Below are 21,984 nucleotides of genomic sequence, written 5' to 3' on the forward strand. Positions count from 1 at the left end.
GTTCGTTAACGAAATAAAGCTGACAAATCACTAGCACAACTACAAACGGACATGCCACACCACACACACACAATCGGCAAAGCTTTCAATGTGTGCATTTTTTTGAGGTGGCATGGTTGTGGTTTCCAAGGTGGAGTCCAATTAAGCTGTAGGGTCCACTCCTGGTGGTGCCCTTTTGGACATTCCTTTAAGGTTCAGCTTTGCAATCATACTGCCCCCGAAAAGCAAACACTTTGGCTTCATGGACGCTGTTTGGAGGTTCATGGGAAGAACGCCGCCCGATCGCCAGTTGCCATAATTTATTGGTGGGAAGTACGAAGGTATATGATCGTGTTCGTTTTCAGATTTTGGTTTTTACATTTTTAGTCCAGACTTTCTTGACTTCATAAGGGCATGACAAGCCTAGATCTGTGTCTCCTCCACCTCCTCCTTTTACTCCTCCACCTCTTTTGTAAATGTAGTTGCCCTTTTCCTTATGTTATTTTTGTCTTCTGAGCATTTTGTCGGCTTTGAGACACTTTGAATAGGTTCCTTAAATATAAGCTTTATACATTGCCCTAAAATAATGAAAAATAGCTACTAAACTTGTAAACTTTCTACCAAAATGAAAGGATGTTTGAAAAATTATGCTGCAGTAGGAGGAAAAAATGGTTAGCACTTGACTTTTTGTGAAATGGTGCCAGTGAAGGTAACCCGAGGTCCCATAAGCATAAGTTGGGTCCAGTTTAGAGTCAATGCCCAGTGTATGCAATGGGTTCAGGAGGAGCTGGTCTCCAGGGAGTAGGGGTTTGATTCATTGGTGGCACAGTGGAGGGTGCAGACCCTTCTGTGTCACCGCAATAGGCTTTATGTCATATTTTATTGCGGTGACGCTGCTTACCTGGTTTTCCCATGATGCTTTTTTGAAAAGGCGACTATATGATAAAGGCCAATGATTTGCCGAAACGTCGTTTAAATTGTCGCTTCACCTATCAGCAATAAATACTCACCTGAAGCATTATTTTTCTTGTACGTGTGCAGTGATTTTCTCTGAACTTATGAAAAATTATGCTGACATAGAGAAGAAGACTAATAGAAGAAGACTAGTAGAAGACTAAGGTAAATGTTTTAACGTTTTTATGTAATAACTATACAGTTTAAAGATATAAACGTTCAAAGTTAGAGTATTGCAAATGTTTATTAAATTTATTGCTAAAATAAAAGATAACATGTCAGGAAAAAAATATTCACAGAATAACTGGGATATGGGACATTCCATCGTTATTACCACATAAAGTAACCCATGTCAGATTTGAAAACTAGGGCTTGGTCACTAAAGGGTAAAAATGCATTCTTCCTAATATGAATTCTCTGATATCTAACAAGTTGAGATTTAGATGAAAAAAAATCCCACATTCTGAACATGCAAATGTTATCTCTCCTGTGTGAATTATTTCATGTCTAACAGGATTTGATTAGTATGTAAAACATTTTTCACATTCTGAACATGAAAATGGCTTCTCTCATATGTGTATTGTCTCATGTGTAGCGAGAGTTGATTTCTCTGTAAAACAGTTCCCACATTCTGAACATGAAAATGGCTTCTCTCCTGTGTGAATTCTCTCATGTCTAACAAGGCTACATTTTTCTGTAAAACATTTTCCACATTCTGAACATGCAAATGGCTTCTCTCCTGTGTGAATTCTCTCATGTGTAACAAGATTTGATTTGTTTGTAAAGCATTTTCCACATTCTGAACATGAAAATGGCTTCTCCCCTGTGTGAATTCTCTCATGGGTAACAAGATGTGATTTGTCTGTAAAACATTTCCCACATTCTGAACATGAAAATGGCTTCTCTCCTGTGTGAATTCTCTTGTGTGTAACAAGAAATGTTTTTCGACTAAAACATTTTCCACATTCTGAACATGAAAATGGCTTCTCTCCTGTGTGAATTCTCTCATGTCTAACAAGAGTTGATTTATCTGTAAAACAGTTCCCACATTCTGAACATGAAAATGGCTTCTCTCCTGTGTGAATTCTCTCATGTGTAACAAGAAATGATTTCTGCCTAAAACATTTTCCACATTCTGAGCATGAAAATGGCTTCTCTCCTGTGTGAATTCTCTCATGTCTAACAAGATGACTTTTCTTTGTAAAACATTTCCTGCATTCTGAGCATGAAAATGGCTTCTCTCCTGTGTGAATTCTCTCATGTGTAACAAGAAGAGATTTGTCTGTAAAACATTTTCCACATTCTGAACATGAACATAGCTTCTCTCCTGTGTGAATTCTCTCATGTCTAACAAGATGTGATTTCTTTGTAAAGCATTTTCCACATTCTGAACATGAAAATGGCTTATCTCCTGTATGAATTCTCTCGTGTCCAACAAGGTGAGATTTAAAAATGAAACATTTTCCACATTTTGAACATGAAAATGGCTTCTCTCCTGTGTGAATTCTCATGTGTGTAACAAGAAAGGATTTTTGACTAAAACATTTTCCACATTCTGAACATGAAAATGGCTTCTCTCCTGTGTGAATTCTCTCATGTGTAATGAGATTGGATTTCTTTGTAAAACATTTTCCACATTCTGAACATGAAAATGACTTCTCTCCTGTGTGACTTCTCTCATGAGTAAGAATTGATTTCTCTGTAAAACATTTCTCATATTCTAAACATGAAAATGGCTTCTTCCTTATTTTGTGTCTTTTATTTTGCTCAACAGTCTGTGATGAATTAGGACATTGTACTTTAAAAGGATCCACGTCTGAGATGTTGGTATGTTCTTCATATGGGTCTTGTGCAATACTATAATCATCTGCTTTAATATCCAAACATATAAGATGTCTTTCGGAGCTCCTGGTACGGCCATCTGCCAAGAATAAATCTGATTTGATTTTTGAGCAAAATAACCTTAATAGTTATATTTATCTAAATCTAAAAATATTAAGAAAAGTAAACAAAAAATTACATACAAATTGCAAGGTGTGTAGCAAAGTTCTATTTTTAACTCACTAAAGTGTAATTTGCATGATGTGATGATTCCACAAAGAATCAATTGTGCTAATGTTCATTCTCAATCATTGGCCAGTGCAAACATCAAATAATAAAACATTTGTGATTGGTCACATATTTTATATGAGAATAAAAATGATCATTGTCAGCAGCACAGACATCATCCCTTCTGAGTAAATTGAGGATGTTCTGCATTAAGAAAAAAGCTGTGAGGTAAGGAAACAAACCATTATTGCTACATCAAAATGAAAACTAATAATCCCAAATCAATTTTCTGTATCATCAATCACTGCTCATTGATGAAATTCTATTCTCCTTGCAGCACATCCCCACACTCACTTCTATCACCCTGTCACGATCCTCTACACGTTTTCGCAACCATGATAACCTCATACCCATTCATCCAGCCCCCACTCCCCCGATCCCCCTACCTGGGCCACTATGGAATGCATGCTCTGTCTGCAATAAACTGTCGTTTATCCATGACCTCTTCATCACCAACAAACTCTCCTTCTTTTGCATTACCGAAACCTGGCTCACCCCCTCTGACTCAGCCTCTCCAGCTGCACTGTCTTACGGCAGATTCCATCTATCTCACACACCTCACCCCAGTAACAAACGTGGTGGAGGAGTTGGCTTGCTCCTCTCAGATACCTGCTCCTTTACCCCAATTCTTCTACCACCCTCCACTACTCTTCCCTCATTAGAGGTGCACTCTGTCCGCATCTACTCCCCCTCCAACCTCCAGCTAGCTGTCATCTACCGCCCCCCAGAAATAGCCATCTCAACCTTTCTTGACCACTTCACCACCTGGCTACTTCATTTCCTCTCTGCTGACATCCCCACTATCATCATGGGTGACTTCAACATCCCCATTGACGCTTCCACCCCAGCTGCCTCTAAACTTTTATCGCTCACTGCCTTCTTTGGCCTCACTCAATGGTCCTCCATGGCCATTCACAAAGACAGTCACACTCTGAACCTTATCTTCACCTGCCTCTGTTCCCTTACTAATCTCACTAACTCCCACCTCCCCCTGTCTGAGCACAACCTACTAACAGTCTCTTCCCTCTCCTCTTCTAGTGCACAACCTCCACTCCACAAACTTGCTCACCCTCGCAGAAATCTCTAACACCTCAATTTACAATCGCTTTCTGAGTCCCTCCTCCCTCTTACAGACATAGCTACCCTTCATGACACAGATGCTGCTGCCACCTTTTATAACACCACAATAACAGCAGCACTTGATTCGGCCACCCCCTCACGCATAGCAAAACTCATACAATCAACAGACATCCCTGGCTGACGAGCCTCACCAAAGAACTGAGACGGGCTTCCAAGGTTGCTGAGCGGAGAAGGAAGAAATCCCACTCTGCCGAGCACTTTACCGCATACAAGCAGCAGTCCCTCACCAGCTTCAAGTCCACGCTCTGTGACGCAAAACAAACTTACTTCTCATCTCTCATATCCTCCGTCTCACAACCCTAAACAGCTTTTCAACTATGTCAATTCTCTACTCCGTCCCGCAGCACCTCCTCCTTCTCCTCTCATCACCGCTGAAGACTTTGCCTCTTTCTTTAACCCCTTCATGACCCAGCCTATTTTGACCTTAATGACCTGGCCATTTTTTGCAATTCTGACCAGTGTCCCTTTATGAGGTAATAACTCTGGAACGCTTCAACGCATCCTAGCGATTCTGAGATTGTTTTTTCGTGACATATTGGGCTTCATGTTAGTGGTAAATTTAGGTCGATAATTTTTGCGTTTATTTGTGAAAAAATCAGAAATTTGGTGAAAATTTTGAAAATTTCGCAATTTTCAAATTTTGAATTTTTATTCTGTTAAACTAGAGAGTTATGTGACACAAAATAGTTACTAAATAACATTTACCACATGTCTACTTTACATCAGCACAATTTTGGAAGCAAAATATTTTTTTGTTAGGAAGTTATAAGGGTTAAAAGTTGACCAGTGATTTCTCATTTTTACAACAAAATTTGCAAAACCATTTTTTTTAGGGACCACCTCACATTTGAAGTCACTTTGAGGGGTCTATATGGCAGAAAATACCCAAAAGTGACACCATTCTAAAAACTGAACCCCTCAAGCTACTCAAAACCATATTCAAGAAGATTATTAACCCTTCAGGTGTTTCACAGCAGCTAAAGCAATGTGGAAGGAAAAAATGGACATTTTAATTTTTCCAACACAAATTTTCTTTCAGCATCAATTTTTTCATTTTCACATGGGCAACAGGATAAAATGGATCGTAAACTTTGTTGGGCAATTTCCCCTGAGTACACCGATACCTCATATGTGGTCATAAACCACTGTTTGGGCGCATGGCAGGGCTCAGAAGGGAAGGAGCGCCATTTGACTTTTTGAATGGAAAATATGCTGGAATATTTAGCGCTTGCCATGTCGTGTTTGGAGAGCCCCTGTGCGCCTAAACACTGGAGCTCCCCCACAAGTGACCCCATTTTGGAAACTAGACCCCCCAAGGAACTTATCTAGATGCATAGTGATCACTTTGAACTCCCAGGTGCTTCTCAAATTGATCCGTAAAAAAAAAAGTACTTTTTTTTCACAAAAATTATCTTTTAGCCTCAGTTTTTTCATTTTCACATGGGCAACAGGATAAAATGGATCCTAAAATTTGTTGGGCAATTTCTCCTGAGTACACCGATACCTCATATGTGGTCATAAACCACTGTTTGGGTGCACGGCAGGGCCTGGAAGGGAAGGAGCGCCATTTGACTTTTTGAATGGAAAATTAGCTCCAATCGTTATCGGACACCATGTCACGTTTGGAGAGCCCCTGTGTGCCTAAACATTGGAGCTCCCCCACAAGTGATACCATTTTGGAAACTAGACCCCTTAAGGAACTTATCTAGATGTGTAGTTAGCACTTTGAACCCCCAAGTGCTTCACAAAAGTTTATAACATAGAGCAGTGAAAGTAAAAAAATCATTTTTTTCCTCAAAAATGATTTTTTAGCACGCTATTTTTTATTTTCACAAGGGTAACAGGAGAAATTGGACCAAAAAAGTTGTTGTCCAGATTGTCCTGAGTACGCTGGTACCCCATATGTGGGGGGGGCACTGTTTGGGTGCACGGCAGGGTGCAGAAGGGAATGAGCGCCATTTGACTTTTTGAAATGAAAATTAGCTCCAATCGTTAGCGGACACCATGTCATGTTTGGAGAGCCCCAGTGTGCCTAAACTTTGGAGCTCCCCCATAAATGACCCCATTTTGGAAACTAGACCCCCTAAGGAACTTATCTAGATGCATAGTGAGCACTTTGAACCCCCAGGTGATTCACAGAAGTTTATAATGCAGAGCAGTGAAAATAAAAAATCTTTTTTTTCCTAAAAAAAAAATTTTTTAGTTGGCAATTTTTTATTTTCACAAGGGTACTAGGATAAATTGGACCCCAAAGGTTGTTGTCCAGTTTATCCTGAGTACGCTGGTACCCCATATGTGGGGGGAACCACTGTTTGGGCACACGTTGGGGCTCAGCAGGGAAGTAGTGACATTTTGAAATGCTGACTTTGATGGAATGGTCTGCGGGTGTCGTTACATTTGCTGAGCCCCTGTGTGCCTAAACAGTAGAAACCCCCCACAAGTGACCCCATTTTGGAAACTAGACCCCCCAAGGAACTTATCTAGTTGTGTGGTGAGCACCTTGAACCCCCAAGTGCTTCACAGAAGTTTATAACGCAGAGCCATGAAAATAAAAAATCATTTTTTTCCCTCAAAAAAAAATGATTTTTAGCACGCAATTTTTTTTCACAAGGCTAACAGGATAAATTGGACCCCAAAAGTTGTTGTCCAGTTTGTCCTGAGTACGCTGATACCCCATATGTGGGGGATGACCACTGTATGGGCACACGTCAGGGCTCGAAAGAGAAGTAGTGACGTTTTGGAATGCAGACTTTGATGGAATGGTCTGCGGGCATCATGTTACATTTGCAGAGCCCTTGATGTACCTAAACTGTGGAAACCCCCCACAAGTGACCCCATTTTGGAAACTAGACCCCATAAGGAACTTGCCTAGATGTGTGGTGAGCACCTTGAACCCCGAAGTGCTTCACAGAAGATTGTAACGCAGAGCCATGAAAATAAAAAATCCTTTTTTTTCCTCAAAAAATGAATTTTTAGCTCGCAATTTTTTATTTTCACAACGGTAACAGGAGAAATTGGACCCCAAAAGTTGTTGTCCAGTTTGTCCTGAGTACGCTGATACCCCATATGTGGGGAGGGACCACTGTTTGGGCACACGTCAGGGCTTGGAAGGGAAGTAGTGACGTTTTGAAATACCGACTTGATCGAATGGTCTGCGGGCATCATGTTACGTTTGCAGAGCCTCTGATGTGCCTAAACAGTGGAAACCCCCCACAAGTGACCCCATTTTGGAAACTAGACCACCCAAGGAATTTATCTAGATGTGTGGTGAGCAGCACTTTGAACCCCCAAGTGCTTCACAGAAGTTTATAACGCAGAACCGTGAAAATAAAAAATCTTTTTTTTCCTCAAAAAATGATTTTTTAGCCTGCAATTTTTTTCTTCACAAGGGTAGCAGGATAAATTGGACCCCAAAAGCTGTTGTCCAGTTTGTCCTGAGTACGCTGGTACCCAATATGTGGGGAGGGACCATTGTTTGGGCACACGTCGGGGCTCGGAATGGAAGTAGTGACGTTTTGAAATGCAGACTTTGATGGAATAGTCTGCGGTCGCCATTACGTTTGCAGAGCCCCTGATGTGCCTAATCAGTGGAAACCCCCACAAGTAGTGTTGAGCATTCCGATACCGCAAGTATCGGGTATCGGCCGATACTTGCTGTATCGGAATTCCGATACCGACTTCCGATATTTTTTCAATATCGGAATTCGGCATCGGAATCGGAAGTTCAGTTGATTGACGGCCTGACGTCATCATGATGCGCGGTGTGTGCGCATCATGATGCGCCGTCATTTCGGGCCTTCCGGGGGTCTCTGCCGGCCTGCCGGGGGGGCTGTGCCGGCCTGCCGGGGGGCTGTGTGGACTGCCCGGGGTCTGTACCGGCCTGCCGGGGGGCTGTGCCGGCCTGCCGGTGGTCTGTGCACCCTGTGGGGGTCTGTACCGGCCTGCCGGGGGGCTGTGCCGGCCTGCCGGGGGGCTGTGCTGATGTCCGGGGGTCTGTGCAAGCATCGTCCGATGGGACTACAAGTCCCATCGGGCGATGCCTGCTACCATGACAGTGATTGACACATTAGCCAATGATGGGACAGTAGTAGTCCCATCATCCGGCTAATGTGTTAAATGTAAAAAAAAAAAAAAAAAAAAAATTACATGCTACATACATACAACATGCATACTACATACATGCTACATTCATACTACATACTACATACATGCTACATTCATACTACATAAATACTACATGCAACATACATACTACATATATACTACATGCATGCTACATACATACTGCATGCTACATACATACCACATATATACTACATACATACTACATGCATGCTACATGCTACATACATAACACATATATACTACATGCATGCTACATACATACTACATGCATGCTACATACATACTGCATGCTACATGCATGCTACATACATACTACATACATACTACATATATACTACATGCATGCTACATACATACTACATGCTACATACATACTACATATATACTACATGCATGCTACATACATACTACATGCTACATACATACTACATATATACTACATGCATGCTACATACTACATGCTACATACATACTACATATATACTACATGCATGCTACATACTACATGCTACATACATACCACATATATACTACATACATACTACATGCATGCTACATGCTACATACATAACACATATATACTACATGCATGCTACATACATACTACATGCATGCTACATACATACTGCATGCTACATGCATACTACATACATACTACATACATACTACATATATACTACATGCATGCTACATACATACTACATGCATGCTACATACATACTGCATGCTACATGCATACTACATACATACTACATACATACTACATATATACTACATGCATGCTACATACATACTACATGCTACATACATACTACATATATACTACATGCATGCTACATACTACATGCTACATACATACTACATATATACTACATGCATGCTACATACTACATGCTACATACATACTACATATATACTACATGCATGCTACATACATACTACATGCATGCTACATACATACTACATGCTACATACATACCACATATATACTACATACATACAATACATTCATACAATACATACATAGACATACAGTACATATAACATAGAGTAACATACTTACCAATACTTGTCACATTGTTCCCCGAAGCCATTGTCTTTTCCGGGATAAATATTAACATAACAAACCACAAAAATACTCACCCACGATCCGAAGCAGTCCACGAGTGTGTCCCACGACGATCTTGGGTAGAGAACTGCAGCATCAGATGATGCTGCCGTTCTCTACGGGCTGCAGGAATCCAATGACGGAAGGTAGGTATCCTTCCGCACTGTATTCCTCCGCCACTTAAAAAAAAAAAGTCCCTAGTCTCACTTTATGCCATTGCTGTGTGGGAATTTCCCACACAGCAATGGCATAAAGTGAGACTAGGGACTTTTTTTTTTTAAGTGGCGGAGGAATACAGTGCGGAAGGATACCTACCTTCCGTCATTGGATTCCTGCAGCCCGTAGAGAACGGCAGCATCATCTGATGCTGCAGTTCTCTACCCAAGATCGTCGTGGGACACACTCGTGGACTGCTTCGGATCGTGGGTGAGTATTTTTGTGGTTTGTTATGTTAATATTTATCCCGGAAAAGACAATGGCTTCGGGGAACAATGTGACAAGTATTGGTAAGTATGTTACTCTATGTTATATGTACTGTATGTCTATGTATGTATTGTATGAATGTATTGTATGTATGTAGTATATATGTGGTATGTATGTAGCATGTAGTATGTATGTAGCATGCATGTAGTATGTATGTAGCATGCATGTAGTATATATGTAGTATGTATGTAGCATGTAGTATGTAGCATGCATGTAGTATATATGTAGTATGTATGTAGCATGTAGTATGTAGCATGCATGTAGTATATATGTAGTATGTATGTAGCATGTAGTATGTATGTAGCATGCATGTAGTATATATGTAGTATGTATGTAGCATGTAGTATGTAGCATGCATGTAGTATATATGTAGTATGTATGTAGCATGTAGTATGTAGCATGCATGTAGTATATATGTAGTATGTATGTAGCATGTAGTATGTATGTAGCATGCATGTAGTATATATGTAGTATGTATGTAGCATGTAGTATGTATGTAGCATGCATGTAGTATATATGTAGTATGTATGTAGTATGTATGTAGCATGCATGTAGCATGCAGTATGTATGTAGCATGCATGTAGTATGTATGTAGCATGCATGTAGTATATATGTGTTATGTATGTAGCATGTAGCATGCATGTAGTATGTATGTAGTATATATGTGGTATGTATGTAGCATGCAGTATGTATGTAGCATGCATGTAGTATATATGTAGTATGTATGTTGCATGTAGTATTTATGTAGTATGAATGTAGCATGTATGTAGTATGTAGTATGAATGTAGCATGTATGTAGTATGCATGTTGTATGTATGTAGCATGTAATTTTTTTTTTTTTTTTTACATTTAACACATTAGCCGGATGATGGGACTACTACTGTCCCATCATTGGCTAATGTGTCAATCACTGTCATGGTAGCAGGCATCGCCCGATGGGACTTGTAGTCCCATCGGACGATGCCTGCACAGACCCCCGGAGCCTGCACAGACCACCGGCAGGCCGGCACAGCCCCCCGGCAGGCCGGCACAGCCCCCCGGCAGGCCGGCACAGCCCCCCGGAGCCTGCACAGCCCCCCGGCAGGCCGGCACAGCCCCCCGGCAGGCCGGCACAGCCCCCCGGAGCCTGCACAGACCACCGGCAGGCCGGCACAGACCACCGGAGCCTGCACAGACCCCCTGGCAGGCCGGCACAGCCCCCCGAAAGGCCCGTACAGACCCCAGAGAGGCTGTACAAGGGCAGGAAAGGGTTTTTCTTATTCCGATACCGGAAGTCCCATAGACTTGAATGGGACTTCCGGTATCGGAATCGGCGATACCGATACTTTTTTTAAAGATCGGCCGATACCATCCGATACGATACTTTGAAGTATCGGACGGTATCGCTCAACTCTACCCACAAGTGACCCCATTTTGGAAACTAGACCTTCCAAGGAACTTATGTAGATGTATGGTGAGCACTTTCAACCCCCAAGTGCTTCACAGAAGTTTATAATGCAGAGACGTGAAAATGACAAAAACATTTTTTTTCCACAAAAATAATTTTTTAGCCCCCAATTTTTTTATTTTCCCAAGGGTAATAGGAGAAATTAGTCCCCAAAAGTTGTTGTGCAATTTTTCCTGAGTACGCTGACACCCCATATGTGGGGGTAAACCACTGTTTGGGCACACGTTGGGGCTTGGAAGGGAGGGATCACCGTTTGACTTTTTGAACGCAAAATTGGCTGGAATCAATGGTTGCACCATGTCGCGTTTGGAGACCCCCTGATGTGCCTAAACAGTGGAAACCCCTCAATTCTAACTCCAACCCTAACCCCAACACACCCCTAACCACAACTCTAACCCCAACACATCCCTAACCCTAATCCCAACCCTAACCATAAACCTAACCCCAACACACCCCTCACCCCAACACTAACCATAACACTAACCACAAGCCTAACCCTAATTCTAACCCTAACCCTAATTCCAACCTTAACCCTAATTCTAACCCTAATTCCAACCCTAACCCTAATTCCAACCCTAACCCTCTTTCCAACCCTAACCCTCTTTCCAACCCTAACCCTCTTTCCAACCCTAACCCTAACCCTCTTTCCAACCCTAACCCTCTTTCCAACCCTAACCCTCTTTCCAACCCTAAAACTTTTTCTAACCCTAACCCTCTTTCTAACCCTAACCCTAATGGAAAAAAAAAATAAAAATATTTTCTTTATTTTATTGGTTATGCCTACCTATGGGGGTGATAATCGGGGGGTTCATTTACTTTTTATTTCATTTTGATCACTGTGAGAGTGATCAAAATGAAATAATGGAATCTGCAGCCGGCAGATTCGGGCGGGCGCACTGCGCATGCGCCCGCCATTCTCTAAGATGGCGGCGCCCATGAACCGGACCCGCCGGACACCGGGAGCGACGGGGGGACTTAGAAGGTGCCGGGGGCGGTGAGAGTGGGTGAGGGGGTTATCGGAAGATGGCGGGGAGCGGAGGGAATGGGAGGGAGGGCAGATGATGACAGCGGCGGCAGATCGCCGCTGTCATTCAGTTGCGGGGGGGCGATCGCCGGTGGGGGGGTGGAATCGGTGTCTCCAGCCATGTCCGATGCTACTACAGCATCAGCCATGGCTGGATTGTAATATTTCATCAATTTTCATTGATGAAATATTACTATCGCTCTGATTGGCTGTTTCACTTTTAACAGCCAATCAGAGCGATCGTAGCCATGTGGGGGCGAAGCCACGCCCCCTGTGGTGTATTACAAAGCATGACACAGGGTATGCGTCATAGGTCGGATTGGCACCAACTTTCATGACGCATACGCTGTGTCACAGGTCGGGAAGGGGTTAAGCAGAAGATTGATACATTCAGAGAAAGCTTTGGCCCACAACCCCCAATGCCCCGATAGCTGCTCAGCCCTATTCCTCGAAAACCAACTTCTCCACCATGACAGAAGATCAGCTCTCCACCCTCCTATCAAAATCACACTTCACCACTTGCATGCTTAACCCGCTCCTGTCCCACCTCATCCCTAATCTCGCCACAGTCTTCATCCCTACTCTAACACACCTCTTCAACCTCTCACTTACAAATGGTGTGTTCCCCTCATCCTTCAAACATGCTTCGATCACACCTATCCTCAAAAAGACCTCCCTTGACCCATCCTCTTTGTCTAGCTATCGCCCAATATCTCTTCTCCCTTATGCCTCAAAACTACTGGAACAGCATGCTCATCTTGACCTGTCCTCCCACCTCTCCTCCTGCTCCCTCTTTGACCACTTACAATCAGGCTTCCGACTGCATCACTCAACTGAAACTGCCCTAACTAAAGTCACCAATGACCTGCTAACTGCCAAGAGCAAGCGACACTACTCTGTCCTCCTTCTCCTAGACCTGTTTTCTGCCTTCGACACTGTGGACCATTCTCTCCTGCTACAGATTCTCTCATAACTTGGCGTCACAGGCTTGGCCCTATCCTGGATCTCATCATATCTAACAAACCAAACATTTAGTGTCTCCGTCTCCCAAACCACCTCCTTACCTCACCCTCTCACTATCGGTGTTCCTCAAGGCTCAGTTCTAGAACCTCTACACTTCTCCAGCTACACCTTCGGCCTGGGACAGCTCATAGAATCCCACGGATTGCAGTATCATCTCTATGCCGATGACACGCAGATCTACCTATCTGGACCTGACCTCACCTCATTACTTACCAAAATCCCACAATGTCTGTCTGCTATTTCAGCTTTCTTCTCTGCTCGCTTTCTAAAACTGAACATGGACAAAACAGAATTCATAATCTTTCCCCATCTCATTCTACCCCTCCACCAGACCTATCCATCAATGTCAATGACTGCTCACTTTCCCCAGTCCCCCATACTCAGTGCCTCGGGGTGATCCTCGACTCTGCCCTCTCTTTCAAGCCACATATCCAAACCCTTGCCTCCTCCTGCAGTCTCAAACTCAAAAATATTTCCCGGATCCGTGCATTCCTTGACCACGAAACCACAAAAACACTAGTGTACATGAGATGGTGTGATAGGCTATGTGGATATCATTTTGTGTATATTTCTATTTCACTTATTTTCATAGTGTTTTTCTTGTTGCCTTGTATGTATATAGGTACTGTCACACTTAGCGATGTACCAGCGATCCCGACCAGCGATATGACGTGGTCAGGATCGCTGGTACATCGCTAAGTGGTCGCTAGTGTGCTGCCACACAGGCAGATCTCACCAGCGACATCGTAGGGGTCGGGGGTCGCTACTTACCTGTCAGACACAGCGATCCTGATGTCCTCCCGCCCGCGTCTATGTGTCGCTCGTTGTCACAGCAGGAAGCCCAGCAGGAAGCTGACGACGAGAAACAGTCCAGGACGTTCTCGCGCGATCAGCGATAACAAGCGGGGGAGCGGTCGGAGGTAAGTATCAGACATAGCGATATCGCTATAACGTCACAAAAACCAGTGACGTTATAGCGATATTGCTAGCGTTATCGCTTAGTGTGACAGACCCTTATAGCCTGACTGTATCTGTCTCTTGATGACCCCCTGAAGTTCCTTAATCTCCAAGGCTCCTTTGATCTCCTCTGGGAGGCCTGCAAACCGCCACAACCTGTTTGACTACCTCTGGACACAAGGAAGAGGGTGGGGAGGACAGGAGCTAGACAGGTCAGTTCCTGTGTGGAGAGGATCGTGTAAAGACTGCACCTCAGAGAGAAGGACCCATTTTATCCTCTGGTGCTAGAGTTTTGGAATCTCATCTCCCTGGACATTTTATCCTGTTACTGGACTGCATCCTTGTTCTGGACTATTGCATCCTCAGTGTGGTGGATTGTTTATGGACCTTCTAATTTTGCCTGTAATAAAGGTCTTGGGATTGTTCACCCTTCCCTCGCTCTGTTGATTGTGTGGTATCGGAGAAGGACCCCGTGACAGCACGCCCTTATCATCTCCCGCTTAGACTACTGCAACCTCCTACTCTCTGGCCTCCCCTCTAGCACTCTGGCACCACTCCAATCCATCCTACACTCTGCTACCCAACTAATCCATCTGTCTCCCCATTATTCCCCAGCCTCTCCCCTCTGCCAAGACCATCACTGGCTTCCTATCATCCAGAAGCTCCAGTTCAAAACACTAACTACGACATACAAAGCCATCCACAACCTGTCTCCTCCATATATCTGTGACATGGTCTCCCACTGCTTACCCACATGCAACCTTCGATCCTCTCAAGATCTCCTTCTCTACTCTCCTCATCTCTTCTTCCCACAACCGCATTCAAGACTTCTCCCGTGCTTCCCCTATTCTCTGGAACTCTCTACCCCAACACATCAGACTCTCACCTACCATGGAAACCTTCAAAATGAACCTGAAGACCCACCTCTTCCGACAAGCTTACAACCTGCAGTGTTCCCCAGTCTACTGAGCTGCTGCATGACCATCCCTACCCTCTCCTAGTGTATCCTCACCCATCCCCTGTAGACTCTGAGCCCTTGCGGGTAGGGTCCTCTCTCCTTCTGTACTTGTGTGTGTCTTGTATTGCTCATGTTTATTGTACTTGTCTATATTTGCCCCTTTTCACATGTAAAGTGCCATGGAATAAATGGTGCTGTATAAATGTATAATAGTAATAATACATTTCCACAGGCAGATATTGCCATGTAACAAGCACTGATTCATGATATGGGAACATTTTTTCTCTCTCCCCATTTTGGGAATAATAAAAAATAATTGGATTCCATATTGTATCTTTTAGTATGTGCAGTGGAAATTATATCTATTCTTCAGTGAACACTACACATCGACCACTGGCGCTCCATCTTCCATGTTGTGCAGGACTTGTTCATATTGTGTCACTTGTAGCGATGACCGCTACATGCACAACAGAGGAGCCGTATGGTCGTGTATTAGGAAGTCACGGCCATGGAGAAATATAAAGCTGGATAAGCCCAGGCAATTCTCTGCTTTCTCTTATAATCTACTCCTGGCTGTGACTATGAGACGATTGTGTTAAAACAGTTTTTTTAAGCTCCATCTAGTTCAGTAAATCAAATAGGTTACTTAGGACACATATTAATCCTGGAACCAGAGCCATGATGGATATGATGTTAAACACTAAACTAGATGCTTTGCCTATAAAATTTGATACGTACTGTATATTTGATAATCTATCATTTCAGTCTATTCTTAAATCCATATTATAGATACACAACCGGTTATTACATATTGCACAATTACATTGTCAGCCATATATAACCTGTATTTTAGCTGAATGGAGGAATCTATGGACAAAACAGCTGAGAAACACTTAACAAAAAATTGTCAAGCCTAAAATTCTCCGGTCTGGTGAATGAGGAGAATGTGACTCTTCTCTGCTTTATATAGCGGTGACTCCTCACTGGGGCAGTTACCTGTAGGAACGTCCTCTTTGCACCACTCCTCATCCCGCACATCACTTTCTCCTTTCTCCATTATGGCTTCAGTATTGATGTTCTTCAGATATTTTCCTGGATGTCAAAGCGGTGAAAGAAATAATGTAAAAGTCACGGACAGAAGGAAAACTCACATGGAATGTTCTAGATGGAGGCTTTTACTACAAGCTCATGGGGCACCTGAGCCACCAAAAGATGCTGACATCTCCACCTCCTATATCACTGGGGCTGCCCTCAGTCAGTACGGCGGGGTGTAGTGATAGAAGCAAAGTGATTTCCTTCATTATTTTGTCATCACATTTCAGATGCACTAGCATTTTCAGTTTTCCATAATTTGAGCAATATTTTGTCTGGAAATGTTGAAATTTTGGAGTACATGGTGTTTTATTGGGAGGTTGGAAGCAATTTAGCTGTTTTTATGACATTCACTTATGATATAAATGTCATGTTAGAAAAGTTAATAATATCAATATCATTCAAACTACAAGCATCATATGGCGACACTAAAGTATCTCATAACCATATGTCAGTAAATGACCAATATATATATATATAGATATATATATCTATATATATATATGTATATACACATGTATATATATATACACACAATAGGCACTTGCAAACATATATATACCCTATAAGAAACTTGGAGTATGAAGACCAAAATATCATAAAAAGGCAAAAGTTTATTGACATTACCACAAGAATTAATACAATAAATGGAAAAAATGGAAAAATAATAAAATGAAAGCAGAAAAGATTTTAAAGGCAATGGCACACAGTGTCAAGAGATTGCACATACAGAAATTAGTAACAGGTATGGTAACTGGGACATATCAAAAGTGCAAAGGGGATGTAAAAATGGCATATACCCCCAATGACTAACAAAATACACAAGTTCAAAAAGATTATTATCAAAGGAAGGATGCCAACTGTAAAAAAGGAATCCTAAGTGATCGAGTGAGGTTTCACCAAAAATAACGGGACAACCTTTCAATATAAATGTCATCCAAGTGAATACAGAATTAGGGAAACAAAAAACACATGATTACGAGGCGAGTAATGTCTCACACATGGTAGCCTGTATGTAAATGTGCAGAGCAGCATCCTGGATGCCAATGCAGTTGAAAGCAATGAAGATTGGAGTGTCATCTATAATTCTTCCTCTGTGTCTGACATCTCAACGGAGCAGTTGCAATAACATCACTATTTCACTTCCACTGTGAAGACCAGTGAAGAGCTTCACAGCACTCGCTGCCGAGATCGGAGCAGTGGGGCAACGAGGAGCGCTGAGTATTTTTTTATGTAGGGCCCATTATACTGTATGGAGGACTATGTGGGGCCATTTTACTGCATGGAGGGCTATGTTTGGGACTTTATAATATATAGATGACTATGTGGGGCAAATTATACTGTATGGAAATATATGTGAAGTCATTATAAGGTATGGAGGACTATCTGGGGCCATTATATTGCATGGAATACTATGTGGGGCCCATTATTCTCTATGGAGGAGTATGGGGGGCATTATATTGTATGGAGGACAATGTGGGGACATTATATTGTATGGATGACTATTTAGGGCCCGTTATACTGTATTTAGGACTATGTGGAGCCATTACACTGTATGGAAGACTATTTGGGTCCCATTCTACTGTATGCAGGGCTATTTGGAGCCATTCTACTATATGGAGGACTATGTTGGGCCATTCTACTTTAAGATGAACTATGTGTTGCCATTATACTGTATGGAGGACTATGAGGAGTCATTACACAGCATGGAAGACTATTTTCTACCCATTATATTGTATGCAGGACTATGTGGGACCCATTATACTGTATGGAGGACTATGTAGGTCCATTGTACTGTGTAGAGGACTGTATAGAGTCATCATACTGTTTTGAAGACTATTTGATTCCCATTATATTAAATGTAGGACTATGTGCGCCCTCTACAGCATTTTCTATGGAGGACTACGGGGGTTCCATTATAATGCATGGAGGACTATATGCTCACATTATATTGTGTGGATTGCTTCGTGGGGATCACAGTTGTGGCATCATTCTGTGATGGGATCACCATACTTTGCTGGTGGGGACTGTAGGGTCATCATACCGTGCTTGTGTAGGGTACTGTGGAAGAATTCACTGTGGGAGTATCTTACTGTGTTTGGGTGGCATTTTTGTTGGCATAATACTTTTATTATCTGTATTACGGTATTTATGAATTCAATTTTTCATCCTTTGTTATTACATATTTAAATTAGGCCATTGGGCTATATGCTTCTTACTACTCTCACATAACATATTATTCCAGTATGTCCCATTTGTGATTATGTGATTATTTTATTTTACAATCTATTAAATAAAATTATTTTTTTTCATGGGGCAACCCCTTTAAGTTTGTTTCCATTTGAAAAGGTTCATTGTAATATTTCATAAGAAAAAACTTTCTCAATTGTAGACGCTTGTTTAATAAATATTAAGGTTGGCCTGCGACTTTGTCCAAGTTTCTCCAACGTACATCTCAAATTCATGACTAATCACTCAAAACTGCCATTACTAAGGTTTAGTTCAACAGCTGGCACTCTTCCGGAAACCCTCAGTCACTCCCTCACTTCCCCACATAATCAAGCTCAGCACTAGGAATCATTTAAGAACACAAGACAGAACTTATTACATGTACTTTAATAAGGCGAAGACAGTCACAATGCTTAACTAATTATGTACTGGTACGTCATATGATGACTCCTTCACTTTGATGCGGTCTCAATAACTGAGCCCGCATCTCTGCCAGCAGATGATGGATGTGATATTTAGACATCATCTGCCTCTAAAATGGTGAAAATGTAAACAACTAGCTCAACCATGCTATATGACTGTGATCCTAGGCACGGAGGAAGCCACTCCTGCCAGACTCAGCGCTGTATAGCTCCTATAGAATAAAAATGTCTCCAGCCAAAACATCCAGGTAGAAATAGACTTCATTCCAGTGCGGATAAAAAGTGAATAACATCTTCAATTACATCCTGCAATATAGTATGAATTTCCTATGCGTCTCTGACTATTATCTAGTCCTTATGGATAGCAAAAATGAAATACAAAACTCTGTTTAAATAGGAATCACTGGAACCATTATTATTATTTAAAAAAATGAATTAAAAATTACATAATTTTTTCATTATCAACTGTTCTTATTGGGGTGGGGGGCTGATGATGATGATGGTACAATCGCAGGTCCTCTATGGGGACTACCAAATACAATAAAAACTAAAGAAAGTTCACATCACCCTCCTTTTTTCCCCAATGAAAAGAAAAAAAAATACAGATATGTGGTATCGCTACATTCATAAAAGTCCGATCTATCAAAATATAAAATGAAATAACCAGATCAGTAAATGGTATACTGAGAAAAAAAATAAAATCCCCAGAATTGTGTTTCTTCGAACACAGCAACAAAATGTAATAAGTGATAATAAAAACATCGTATCTACTCTAAAATTGTATATATAAAAATATTGGCTTAGGGCACAAAAAGCAAAGTCTCACATAGCTATGGTGAGGGAAAAAATAAAAAAGTTGTGGTTCTTGGAAAATGGTGGGAAAAAAACAAAGGTGTTAATGAATACAAGAGGAAGATAATAAATGACATACAGTAAAAAGATGCATACAGATTTCTTAATATAAAAGGAAATAAAAGGAAATAAACCAGAAACCGATCACTTACATTTTGTGTTTAGGATCCAGTGGAGGCCGAAACTGGGACAAGTCTTCAATGCGACTGACTCCAAGAAATGACCAACATCCAAAACTCTTACACATATTATTAACACCTTGTCTGTTTGATCCCATCCCCCATCCTGTGATGTCACCTCCAGGCAGGGTCAGGATATTTGCATTCTATGGCTCGTTATGTTGCTGTATCCTCCCACCTGTGGGTTGTGAGGTCAAAGAAAAGCAATTCCCAGACCCAATGTGAATAACAACCAGTCCACATAGGAATCCTCCACAATAAACCATATTCCTATAATTAGATGACATTGTCCATGAAACTTCATGGCATATTAAATGTTCACAGACAAAAGTCAAACAAGAGAGCTGAGGTCCAGTTTTTCCCCTTGCAATATTTACATATTCCACTTACAATAGGGACTTTTATATATTAAGTGTTTGGTGTTTGTCCTATTAACATATCAAAAGCCCATGGAATATCCCCCACAAAGGTCCCACATGTATAGGTACTATTGTCAGGTCTGTGCTGGACACCCTGGGGATTTGTGGCTTTGTGTTGCAGGAGGCCTAGAATCAGTGTCTTCTCCCCACTTACTGAAATAATGTGTGAATGCTTTACCTGTTACAGTTCAATCCATTCAATGTAGGACTGCTGCACCCAGCCACTGACATCTCATGCCCATGTCAATCACTAAGGAATGTATCAGACAATGGTTTCATGGAGTCATCTGGCACATTGGATTTTGGGAGTTCATTCAGATATCAGATATAGTAGATTGTGGCCGAGTGTCCGGCTTATACTCTCAAAATTGATGCACATCAGAGAACACGTTGGTTCTGTCGGCTACATTATAGTCTATGGTCCAATCAGCGACCACATCCGAATACAATTTTGAGGGGGGTTCGGACGAAATCCCCAATGGGATCCCTGAAAGTGAGCAAGAACACAATGTGAAAGGGACCTAGAATCTTTATCAGTAGATGATCATATGGAATTAGCTTAGGAAAAACTTATTAAAGAGGTTACCTTGGATAGAATGTTGTGCCTCTTTTCCTTATTACCAGTAGATAACTTGAGGGTCTTGCTGCTAGATTTGATCCCCAAAAACGAGGTCCGAAAATTTTATTTGATCCACTATTTTTCATATCCTAAAGGGTTATCAGTAGAGTTGAGCGATACCATCCGATACTTCAAAGTATCGTATCGGATGGTATCGGCCGATCTTTAAAAAAAGTATCGGTATCGCCGATTCCGATACCGGAAGTCCCATTCAAGTCTATGGGACTTCCGGTATCGGAATAAGAAAAACCCTTTCCTGCCCTTGTACAGCCTCTCTGGGGTCTGTACGGGCCTTTCGGGGGGCTGTGCCGGCCTGCCAGGGGGTCTGTGCAGGCTCCGGTGGTCTGTGCCGGCCTGCCGGTGGTCTGTGCAGGCTCCGGGGGGCTGTGCCGGCCTGCCGGGGGGCTGTGCCGGCCTGCCAGGGGGTCTGTGCAGGCTCCGGTGGTCTGTGCCGGCCTGCCGGTGGTCTGTGCAGGCTCCGGGGGGCTGTGCCGGCCTGCCGGGGGGCTGTGCCGGCCTGCCGGGGGGCTGTGCCGGCCTGCCGGTGGTCTGTGCAGGCTCCGGGGGTCTGTGCAGGCATCGTCCGATGGGACTACAAGTCCCATCTGGCGATGCCTGCTACCATGACAGTGATTGACACATTAGCCAATGATGGGACAGTAGTAGTCCCATCATCCGGCTAATGTGTTAAATGTAAAAAAAAAAAAAAAAAAAAAAAAAAATTACATGCTACATTCATACTACATACTACATACATGCTACATTCATACTACATACTACATACATGCTACATTCATACTACATGCAACATACATACTACATATATACTACATGCATGCTACATATATACTACATGCATGCTACA

At 42.2% G+C, this 21,984-nt stretch overlaps 1 protein-coding gene across 1 annotated transcript in view; it reads right to left on the bottom strand.

Annotated features, from left to right (window-relative positions):
* Nucleotides 1-21,984, bottom strand: part of LOC141047833 (uncharacterized) — a 415,332-nt gene that overhangs the window by 257,750 nt on the left and 135,598 nt on the right. The window contains 1 exon segment of the mRNA XM_073543155.1: nucleotides 1,487-2,549. Within this exon segment, the coding sequence (XP_073399256.1) occupies nucleotides 1,487-2,549 (1,063 nt within the window).

This window comes from Dendrobates tinctorius, unplaced genomic scaffold (assembly GCF_039654945.1).
Source record: "Dendrobates tinctorius isolate UK_male_01 unplaced genomic scaffold, ASM3965494v1 ptg000129l, whole genome shotgun sequence".
Taxonomy (NCBI): Eukaryota; Metazoa; Chordata; class Amphibia; order Anura; family Dendrobatidae; genus Dendrobates; species Dendrobates tinctorius.